General features: G+C 35.9%; 1 protein-coding gene across 2 annotated transcripts in view; it reads left to right on the plus strand.

The window, feature by feature from the left end:
• The window catches only part of GBE1 (1,4-alpha-glucan branching enzyme 1), a 262803-nt gene that overhangs the window by 76952 nt on the left and 173561 nt on the right, over nt 1-12290 (plus strand). For both annotated transcript variants that reach the window (XM_026488982.4, XM_057306804.1), the window contains exon 3: nt 4816-4931. In XM_026488982.4, coding sequence (XP_026344767.1) covers nt 4816-4931 — 116 coding nt within the window. The remainder of the gene's footprint in view (nt 1-4815; nt 4932-12290) is intronic.

Genomic DNA, 12290 nt, shown 5'->3' on the forward strand with positions numbered 1-12290 from the left:
ATTCCCAAATCCTAAATCCTGAATTTCATGTGAGTAATATTGACCTTGAAGGGTTATTAAAGATATATGATATTTCAGAATTTCCTTGACCTATTGATTTAGAACATTATTTGGTAGTCCATAAATCTCGTTTAATTTAGAAAACCACTTACAAAGCTAGGAGTAGAGAACAGCTGAACATACCTATTGAACCAGGCAGTTGTTTCTAGTGTGGTCCCTAGGTCAGTGGCATCAACATCACCTGAGAACTTGTTAGAAATACAAATTATTAGGCCACACTTGAGATCTATTGAACCAAAAACTCTGAGGGCGGGGTACAGCAATCTGTTTTAATAAGCCCGGGTGATTACGGCATGAGGTAAAGTTTGACAACCACTGAACTACAGAACTCTCAGTGTTAGTTCTGTGCTTGATAGAGAAATAAACAATTGTCCCATGTGGTAATGGGATATTTCTGGTCCTGTCCTGATGCCTACATAGAGATATTAACTATTTGCATTAAGTACTTAAATAAAGTTAATGCTATCTTGTGTACTCAGAATATAAGTCATACAAGATTAAAATGAAAAAGTGTTTGAGTAATCTGGTTCCAAAAGTACCTCTTTAGATTTACTCTAGTATGGCTTAGAATCATTTATCATTGTTGTTATTACTTTCGGTTATATTTAGGAATAAAGTCTCATGACTTATTTCATAAGACAGAAAATTTCCCTAAAATATGTCTTTCAACTTCTTATCTTGCCTTCCATATTTTTGTGAAGCAAATTCTATTTACAAATGAAATATTCTATTTTATTTATGGGGCGCCTGGGTGGCTCAGTCAGTTAAGCATCTGCCTTTGGCTCAGGTCATGATGCCAGTGTCCTGGGATAACCCAGGTCAGGCTCCCTGCTCACTGGGGAGTCTGCTTCTCCCTCTATCTCTGCCCCTCCCCTTTTGCTTGTCCTTTCTTGCTCGCTCTCTCTCTCTCTCAAATAAATAAATAAAATCAAAATATACTGGCCATTTGATGTTTAATATTTGTTTATTTATTTTTAATCGTGTACTTCCACAGTTGGTTCCTGCAGTTATACCTGGCTGTACCTTAATTTTGGTTCCTTCTTTCTTAACTAAGTGTTTAGTATAAAGTTTATAAAAACAGGTTCAAATCCATTTTTTTAAAATTATTCTGTTTCTGGACCTTAGATATATTTATCCCCTGGAGAAAATCCCATCTTCTTAGTCATTTTGAAAAACCCATTTTAGGGAGAAACAATCTTACATCTGCATGCTGTACTGTGGAAGTGGAAATGTTTATTGGTATTCATGTTTCCAATAGAAAAAAGCAACACTATTTAATAAAGGAAAATGAGTGAGGAAAATTTAGGGCTAACAGTAATTGGAAAAAGAGTCAGGGTCACCTGGGTGGCTCAGTCGATTGTGTCTGTCTTTGGCTCAGGTCGTGATCCCATGGTGCTGGGATTGAGTCCCACGTTGGGTTCCCTGCTCAGTGGGAGTCTGCTTCTCCCTCTCCTCCCTGCTTGTGCTCTCTCTTGCTATCTGTGTCGCTATCTCTGTCTGTCTCTCTCTCAAAAATCTTAAAAAAAAAAAAAAGTCAAGGAGATAACAGACTGCCAGTGGTGTGGCTGAAGAGGGATTTACGTGGGGCAAGTTATCTAATGCAAAAATCTTAAGTTGTTTCATGCGTATATGCCTTGTAAATGTTCCTCTCCCTTTCTTCTATGAAATCCTTAGATATGTTCTGCATCACTTATGATGGTTGGTGGAATGGATTTTCTTGGGGTGGCATATGTGAAGGTGTTCTAAATTTTGCTTTCAAGGGTGGGGTTTAGCAAGAAAAATGTAACTGCAGTAAAATTAAACACCTGAGTTTCCGTGAGTAGGAGGGGTGCTAATAAAAAAACTTGAAGATGATAGAAAAAAATTCACAGTGTAGAATTACAAATAACATGTGCTTTATGAGATTTAGAACTCTAAGATTTTATAAAAGGAAAACATGATTCAGTAAAAGTATTTTCTTTATCCAAATACTAATACTTGTTTAACTAGACCTTAAAACTCAAGTGACTGCAAGTTGAAGCACTAGTTAAACTGATATTCAGTCACTAATATTCAAAAGCACATTGATTTTTACATTACTGAAAACAGCTTTTAAATAAATCTGCATATCTAAATCACCCATATAGTTGAAGATTCACTTTCAAAGTAACAAAATCTTATTGATAGTTGAGTTTTCAGTGACTCTGTATTATAAATTTATTCATTTTGGTTTACTGTTACTCAATTTAACTTTTTCTTGAGGAGATATGACAGTCATTCTGAACACTAATTTTGAGTTTGGCATTGAGCAGGGCCTATATTAAGCATTCAGTTCATATTTAATGAATGAATGAATGAACTAATGAACTGTACCCTTTATTTTCAGATCTAACTAACCAGGAAAAGATCTGCTGCTTGTCTTAAGTTTATTAATTGTCTGAAGTGATTAGCTTAAAAAGAAATTCAGTAAATGTATGAAGTGTTACAGTACCTAGATATTCGTATTTCAGGCTTTTTTTTCCCCCTAAACATGCTGTCAATTCTGTGCTTTGGTAAAGGAATGTCACACTGTATGTAGGTCAGATATATTTGAGATATTAGGAGCAGGAGCATATAAGAACACAGAACTTGTTGAGCTGTTTTTTAATGTAAACTACTTTAGACATTTTCAGATTGTCTTCATGATGAGGAGTGGGGAAATGTTTAGAAGGATCTTTATTTAAATAGTATTTCCTACACCCACTGTGTCCCCAACATTCAGAGTGTCTGGGGTAAAGATCCTTAGAACTAATGGGGTGAAAGAGTTGGTGTGTAAAAAAGGAAATCAAGACATAAAACAAGTTCCCTGATGCTTTTATTACCTCGTCCGCTGAGAGTCTAATGTCATAGCACTACGGTGCATGGCATCACAGTGCTGCTTAATTATTTTTAGGACTATGAAATATTTTAGGCATAAACAATAGGAAATAATATAATAATCATCTCTATATATACCACCTACCATAAGATATAAAATATTACAGATATTCTTGAAGCTTCCTGTGTTCATTTTCCTTTATCCGGTGGAAATCACCCATAGAATTTGATGTTTAACATTCTCATTTTTCTTTTGGTATTTTTACTATATGCATATGTATCCATAAGTGTTATGTAATATTCTTTTGTATATTTTTGAACTTTGTATAAATGGTTTTCTTCCGTACCCTTTTAAATTAACTTTCATGCTTTAGCTATTTGTATATATATATATTTGTTCTTTAGTTTATATTATTGTATAGCGTTCCATTGTTTAATTATACCAGAGCCTATTTACTCATTTTGTGTCTGACATACATTTTGATAGCTTCCATTTTTTGCTATTACAAACAGTTCTTCATTGAGCATTTGTGAATGCTATCTTGTGCACATTTCTCAGAATTTCTCCAGGCTGTTACCTAAGGGGAGGATTGTTGGGCTTTCTAGTGAACGTATCTTCAACTTTGCTATACAATGCCAAGTTGTTTTACCAATTTATACTCGCAGTTGCAGTGTTATTTTATGTCCTTGCTGACTACCTGATATTTTTAGGCTCTTAAATTTTGCTAATCCAGCGGGTGGTAAGTGGAGTCTCACTGTTCTTTTAATTTGTGTTTCCCTAATTACAAGTGAGCTTGAACATTATTACATGTTCCTTGGCCATTCATGTGTCTTCTGCTGAATGTCTTTGTCATTTTTCTGTTGGTTTGTTTTCTTTTTCTCATGAGTTATACACATTTTACATATATTTTGGATATTCTTTCTTGGTATATTCATTATAAATGTATTCTCCCAGTTGGTAGTTCGTATTTTCATTCTTTCTATCCATCCAGCTATCTGTGAAGATAAATTTATAATTTTACTGGTCAAATTTACCAGGCTTGTTCTTAATTTTTATTTTTGTATCTTGTTTAAAAAAAAACAGTTTTTATGCCTGAGATTATAAACATATTTCCCTGTATTTTCTTGCAAATATTTTGCAGTTTTGCCTATCATATTCAAACATCAAACATCAATCTATGCTCAAATGATTCTTGGACATAGTAATAGGTAGAGATCTATTTCTTCTTTCTTCCTTCCTTCCTTCCTTCCATAAGGATAGCCAGTTGTCACAGCACCGCTTATTAAACAGTGTGTCCTTTACTTACTGATTTTGTTTTCATGTGTTCATGGGTCTATTGTTCTTCATTTTGACTCTCTTCCAAGATCTGTGATCTACCTTTCCTTTGCCCCCTATAGTTTATAACCTTCCACCTTTCTTGCTTGTGGAATTTCTTTAGGTTTTTAACTCAGTTCTGTCATACATTTGTAGATTTGGATAAATGTAATATGATTTTAATTTTTTTCATCATTTTTCTGCCATGAGATGTATCTTGTGTAAGCACCAAGAATACATTTCTGTTTTTTCATGTTAACTCCCATTGTTGATGGTGTTTCTTACAGAAGGACCCATCATTTTCTTTTACATTCTATTTATTGATGGATATATTAGAATTGGAAGGACAATTGAAAATGTTATAATTTTTAATTTTAAGATGCAAAAGGCTAACTTTCAAATACATTTCTTAAAAATCAATTTAAAATAACCTGCTTTTTTCTAAATGGCTAGTGGCATATTTTACTTAACACCCTAGAAAACTTAACATTTTTTAGGCAATTTGATTCTGTATAAGTAGGCAGTATATTATGCTTTGCTTAAAATTCATTTAATATTAGTCATACCATGCTATTGTTAACTGATCTTTTTTTTTTTTTTTTTAGATGATTGGAATCCATTTTCGTACCCATATAAAAAACTGGATTATGGAAAGTGGGAGCTTTATATCCCACCAAAGAGGAATAAATCTCTACTTGTACCTCATGGATCCAAATTGAAGGTACTTTCTACCCTCCTGTTTTGTTTTGTTTTTTTTCTTAAGATTTTATTTATTTATGTGACAGAGAGACAGCCAGCGAGAGAGGGAACACAGCAGGGGAGAGGGAGAGGAAGAAGCAGGCTCCCAGCCGAGGTGCCTAATGTGGGACTCGATCCCGGCACGCCGGGATCACGCCCTGAGCCAAAGACAGATGCTTAACGACTGCGCTACCCAGGCACCCCTACCCTCCTGTTTTTATATGAACTTATTTTCTTTTTGTTTCATTTGCAAAGTTTGATTTAAAATATTAGAATGTAAACGGTGCATGATAGTTATGGGAGAAACAGTCTAAATGTTTAAATAGAGGAAAATTTAAGAGACATCATCAATAAATTGTGTTATATTGGGACTGTTTGGTAAGGTACTGAACTTATTAATTGTATTATTATCAACTTTGGAAACTTTATGTAAGGAGGGATTCAGTGATTGCAGAAGTCTAGCTTGAAAAACAGAAAGTTTAATAGAAAAATGAAACCTGTCTTCAAATCAACAAATGTGGAGAGAATTTTTCCCTATAAAGAGAGTCTTGATAAAACTGATTTTTGGGGGGTGCCTGGGTGGCTCAGTCAGTTAAGCGTCTGCCTTCAGCTCAAGTCATGATCCCAGGACCCTGGGATCAAGCCCCATGTCTGGCTCCCTGCTCAGTGGGGATCCTGCTTCTTCCTCTCCCTCTGCCTCTCCCCCTGCTTGTGCTCTCTCTTCTTCTCTCTCTCAAATAAATAAATAAAATCGTTTAAAAAATTGATTTTGTGATGAGCTACATGAATGGAGGAGGCAATACTGTGTGGTGGAGACCCATGCATTTTGGGGACATGATTTGCCTGGTTATTATTCTTTCTGGTCTTTAAAATTAAGACTCTTTTTTTTCCAGTTCTCCTGTATTAAGCCTATTTGGATTAGCCCAGGGACCTGCCTGTCAGGGGCAGGCTGAGTGTCCTTCAGAATACCCTCTGCTTTGGCTCACGATGTTTCTGTATTCAGGGTTTACAGAGCCCATGTAGCTAGCCTTTCTTGTCTCCTCCAGGGAGGCTTGAGGGGATGGGTTTGAAAGCCTAGATTACAGATTTCAGGCATTTGATTATTTAAAAGGTTATCTAAATCCTTTGATGTTTACTTGATTTTATCCAGTGCTCATAAAATTATATAATATTTCCATGTCCCCTTGTTTCTTTCCCTTCTTTGGACATGTGATTGCATTCAAAGCACTTACCGTGATAAATCCTGTGACTAAATTGTTTTTTTTTTTGGTATTTGTTATTTAACATTATTAACTCAGTTACTTAAAGTAAAATCAAAATGTATTGTATTTGTATGGTTGTTTTGTAGGTTTTTAGTTTTGTTTTGTTTTATAAATAATGAAATTTTAAGTACATCAGAAAATGACTGAAATCAATTGCCACACATAATATAGTTACCAGAAGAGCATATTATCTGGGATAAAGAAACATTTTGACATGGAATGGCAGCCAAGGTTCTTCTTAATCTATAGTGAAAGGGAGAAAATGTAGCTACAGTATACAATAAGAGGGATTTACATTTAATATAAATAATCCCTTTCCACGTCAGTATAAACTTGACGAAAGCAGGGGCATAGGCCCTAATATTGTCTATTCTCAATTCTTAGAGCTTGGCACACAGTAGGCACTCAAGAAATATTTATTAAATATTAAAGCCATTTTTAGGCCTGGTCTTTGAAAGAATAAGCCAAAGAGCTTGATTCTTTTATAGTTTATGTAGCCTGATTCTAGGAAACTGTGAGGCAAGGCAACTCTTCTAGTACTGCTTTCAGTGTCACTTTAGGTCTTACGGCCATTTGTTCTGCTTTGCTTTGTGTTTTTAAGAACGCAACTTATCTAATTTTTAAAATTTTTTTGCCTTTTTAAATTTGTTTGCCATCTTAAATTAGAAAAATTTATGAGCTCTGACACCTTACCAACTTCTTGTGTTAAATGGTGACTGAATTAATTTTGACAGGTTGTTTTTTATACATGGGGAAAGTAATTGATTACCAATATGAATGATTATTGATATATACAGGGAATAATGGTAAGCATTTGTCTCTCCCATCCAACTCCTAATCCTTTATACTTTATGCTGTGGTCTGAATGTTTGTATCCTCCCAGAAAACATATGTTGAAATCCTAATGCCTGATGTGATGGCGCTAATAGGAGGGGCTTTGGAGGTGCTTAAATTTGAGGGTGTATCCCTCTGAATAGGATTAGTGCCCTTATATATAAAAGGGGCTCCAGAGAGATCTCTAGTCCTTTTATCATGTGAAAATACAAGAAGCCTGCACCCCCGAAGAGGGCCCTCACCTGACCAGATTGGTACCCTGATCTCAAACTTCCAATTTCCAGAACTGTGAGAATTAGATTTTTGTTGGTGTAAGTCACCCAGTCCGTAGTTTGTTGCTATAGCAGCCCAAACAGATTAAGATGCTTCGTACGCGATGTTATGTACTATACTACGCTTTCCTTTAAAAATTTATTTGACTTAGATGAGATGAAATGATCCTATAATTTAAAAAAGGTAACTTTTACCTTTCACTTTACTTTGTAAATCTATGTCTAACATAAAATAAATGTTTAGCAACTATCAAGTAAACTGTTGTGTAATTGTTCTTCATTATTATTCTCTAAAAATTTCCATGAGGATAATTAACTAGAAATTTAGGCCCAACATATTACTCATAGTATTTAAATGTTTCAAATGTTGAGGAACATTTAGATGCTGTTAATATGGTGATATAATTAGTTTTTCATTTATGGGAAATGATGTATCAGATTCTTTGAGGGAGGGGTTAAATTCTCTTTAAAAAAAATCAACTAACTTGAGATTTTTGGCCTTTCAGTTTGAAGTGATCCCTAGATAGTCTGTCTTGGTAATTAAAAATCTTGTTTTAAATTTAACTTGAAAATTTATTTCAGTTCACAAGGGATTGACCTTTATAACTCACTTGAGGATGTTTCTCTTGTGAATTATCTGGTAACCGCTAACAAAAAAAGAAATGTTACCTACCATTAAGATAATAGCTTTGTTTTCTCTGTAAAACATTTTTCAGTTGACTACTTTAAAAGAAAATATCTAGCTGCTTATGTGGTCATGTAAATGTCTCCTTTCTATGTGAGTTTATCAAATAGAATATATTTAAAAATTGTAGTAAAGGCAAAATAAACATTCAAGACTATAGAGATAGAAAGAAGACTACATCCCTGAAGGAAAATGAGACATATGTTATTCATATCTTTAATACTTTTTCTTCCTGGGTACTTTAATACTTTTACTTCCTGGATACTATTTTAAAATACACATCTTTAATTGTTATATTAAAAAAAAAGAAAACTTCTCAAGTTGTTTCATAGACATTTAACATAATGACTGAGTGCTGTATGTCAGGTACTGTCCTTGATCTGTGATGCTCGTACTGAATTGTAATATATATGTGGGCTGCGTGTGCTTTTAAAATAAAGTGCTATTAGAACAAAACATTAGTGGACAGTACACACACACACAGAAAAAGAGAAGTTTGAACAATGTTTTTTGTTTGTTTGTTTCTTTGTTTTTCCAAAAGGCTGTTTTCAAAGTTGAGCATGCAGGAGATCCACTCAAGAGTTCAAAGAAGGGTGGGATGAGGGTCCTAGTAGCACCCAAATTGCTACCATGCCTAGGCCACAGGGAACAAGGGATCGATTACTAGAACTCAGAGGGAGAAAGAGTTGGCGGTCTTGAAGGAATCACCGAGCTCTGGGGAGAGACATGGCTAATTTATGGCGACCTTGCAGGGAAGGAGCCAGGGGAATAAGGAGACAATTTCATCTCTCACTCTTCTTCTCTCTGACCTCTTACTGGGGCTGCACATGGGCCAAACCCAAAGAGAAGCCAGTATTTTAAGGAATATGGTCCACATGAGTCAGCATCCTGGGACAGAGAGCTGGGTAGGAGGTAAATCTGACCTAACTCGTAAAATGTAGCTCAGGAGGTCGGTAAAGACCTCAGGTCAGGAAAAGTAAGAGATCAGGGAAAGTAAACCTGGAAGGTGGGTTGGAGGCAAACTGTGAAGAATTCTTTTTCTTTTCTTCTGATTCCCATTTTCTTTTCTTTTCTCATTCTTAATTAATGCCCAAATGACTGCCAAGGACAATGAGAATTGTCTTCTTTTTAGTGTTTAGGATGTTTGTGTATTTTAACTTTTCCTTGCCAATCAGTAACAAAATGGACTAGAACAGAAGTTCCTTGATACCAGACCTTTAACAGTTTCAGGAGATTCATGTGTCAGTCAGCTCGGGATGTTATAACAAAATTCTATACAGTGGGTGGGTTCAACAACAGAAATTTATTTTCTCGCAGTTTTGGAGGCAGGAACTTTGAGACTAGTCAGCATAGCTGGATTCTGGTGAAAACTCTTCTCCTGGCTTGCGTATGACTGCCTTCTTGCTGTGTCCTTACATGGCTCTAATCCCATCATCAGGACCCCATGCCATGACCTCATTTAAACCTAATTATCTCGCAAATGCTCCATCTTTCAATACTAACACAGTGGGGGTTAGGGCTCCAACGTATGAGTGTAGAGGGGAGCACAGTTCAGACCAGACCATATTGCTTTTCTAATTATATTGAGATGTTATACCATCGATAGGTAGAAAAGGGACACAGAACCCAATACGTACATTTTCAATTTTCTTAGATAAGACACAATGAAAAAAAAAACAAACAAACAGAGATTGCTTTACATTCTTATTTAATTTTATCCTGATGGTAATACTATGAGAGAAAGTATTGTTATTGTATTTTTTATTTCCTACATGAGTACACTGATCTGTGGACTTGAATTCAGGCTTGTCTGACAGCTAAGTCCACGCTCTTAACCATTACGTTACAATGTCCTTTAGGCTCAGGATTCACAGAGAGAAGGGAAAAAAGTGATAGAGAGGAAATAAAACTGGAGTCAGAGATTTAGCAACTTATTTTATACCATATTTGTGTTTACTTTTTTGTGTGGAAACCATTATCCTCAATTTTCAGGGAGCTGAGAGAATGTGAAGTGACCTTCCCTGAGAATAGAAAGGAGATAGGTAATATGTAGAAAGAGTTTGGGTTTTAGGGGGTAAAATATCAGATTTGTTAAGTAAAGTGAAACTACTAATTGAGATCTGGCATGAGATTGAGAAGCAGAAGGATGCCACTGAGTAGTTTAGGGGCAGGGATGTGGCATGTTGAAAAATCAGTATCTGATTATTTGCTTAAGAAGGTAAATCTCATTTGTACATGAATGTTCATAGCAGCATTATTCATAATAGCTAAAAAGTAGAAACAGCCCAAATGTCCGTCAACTTATCTACAGACAAAATGTGGGAAACCCATACAGTAGAATACTGTTTGGCCATATAAACACGTGAAGTACTGATACATGATACATTATGGATGAACCTTGAAAACATCGTGCTCAGTGAAAGAAGCCAGTCATAAAAGCCAAATTTTGTATGGTTTTATTTTTATGAGCACCCAGAATAGGCAAATCCATAGAGAAAAAAAATAGATTAGTGGTTGCCAAGAGCTGGGAGGGGATGGGGAATGATTGCTAATGAGAATGGGGTTTCCTTTTAATGTGATGGACATGTTCTGGAATTAGATCATGGTGATATTTGCATACCATGCAACCTTGTGAACCATACTAAAAACCATGGAATGCTTTGAAAGCGTGAATGTCGTGTTATGTGAATTATTTCTCTGATACAGTGAGACATTTGTATTTGGTCTTTGTCCCAGTTGCTGGTGTATAGCTCCTAAAACTCTTGGGGGATGGGGAGAGAAGAAGAAGGTAAATCTTATAAGTACTTTATCCTTCATTTCTGGAATATTTTCTTGTGTTATTTCTTTGCCAATTTTCTTGTCCCCACATTCTCTGTTCACTATTTCATGAATTTCTAATATCTGGGTATTGAATCTCTTAAATTTTCTTACCTTTTTCTCTCAAGTTGCCCATCATTTTGACTTTCTGTTCTGGTTTAAGAAATAACTTTATTTTCCAACTAATTTCATCTTAATAATCACATTTTTAACATTTCTTTTTTTTACATTTTTTTAAAAGATTTTATTTATTTTTTTGACAGAGAGAGAGCACAATCAGGGGGAATGGCAGGCAGAGGGAGAGGGGATCATGACCTGAGCTGAAGGCAGACGCTTAACCACTGAGCCACCCACACCCCCTTTTTTTTTTTTAACATTTCTAATAACATGCTTTTGTTCTCGCCTTTTGCATACATTCTTTGTTAAATGCCCAAAGATACTTTTATCTCTTTGAAAATTATTATAGATGTTTTCTTTTATTTCCCCAATTTGTTTCTTACTCCCGACCCACTACTCTCATTTTCTTTCTTTCAGATTTTATTTTCTTGAGTTTCTTTTAGTCTCTGTCTTTCACGCTGTATGCTGTTTTATTTTATTTTTTTATTTTTTTATTTTTTTTAAAGATTTTATTTATTTATTTGACAAAGACAGCCAGCGAGAGAGGGAACACAAGCGGGGGAGTGGGAGAGGAAGAAGCAGGCTCTTAGTGAAGGAGCCTGATGTGGGGCTCGATCCCAGAACGCTGGGATCATGCCCTGAGCCGAAGGCAGACGCTTAACGACTGTGCCACCCAGGCGCCCCTTGTATGCTGTCTTAAAATGCCTCATGATCCATGGCTATATGGTCATATTTTAGAATGAGGTAGGAAAAAGCATTTGAAAATTCTACGCACATACACAGGGCCTTATTTCTGGTGAGCTTCACTGTTTGGTAGTCAGAAAGTGAGCCGGCTTTTAAATTGGAAGCAATAAATGAAGGTTTTTCTTTGAGATCTTTCCAGATGAATCTTTCTGTCCCCTTCAGGGGGTCGGTGGAAGGAGTGTGGACCGGAGGTCTTTATACCTGGCTACTGGGATTCATGGATAAAGACAGGGAAAGTGGAGGAGGGTTCTACCATGACAGGTGACACTTAGACACTTAATCTCCCTACTTTCAATCATATGAGTCACCTCTGTCATCTACTGTACTCATTGTCTCTGGAGCCTTCCTAGTTCATTGTTTTTTAGAGCATGAACCTCTCACCTCCTGTTTGAAGGGTAAGAGGTTGTGTTCTGGAGGTATGTACATTTATGTGTATAGGCTAGGGAAAAGATGTGCTCCAGAGCCCACAGTCCCCTTGTTTAACACCCCTTGTTTAACACAATCCCCTTGTTTAACTTACCTTCTTCTGTAGCATTAGGAGCCTAGAGATGCTGAGTCTCCTCGTGGTGCTTTCAAGCAAATTGGCCAGCTCTCTGAAATACCCAGTTTTA

The sequence above is a fragment of the Ursus arctos genome, unplaced genomic scaffold (genome assembly GCF_023065955.2).
Source record: "Ursus arctos isolate Adak ecotype North America unplaced genomic scaffold, UrsArc2.0 scaffold_4, whole genome shotgun sequence".
NCBI classification, from domain to species: domain Eukaryota; kingdom Metazoa; phylum Chordata; class Mammalia; order Carnivora; family Ursidae; genus Ursus; species Ursus arctos.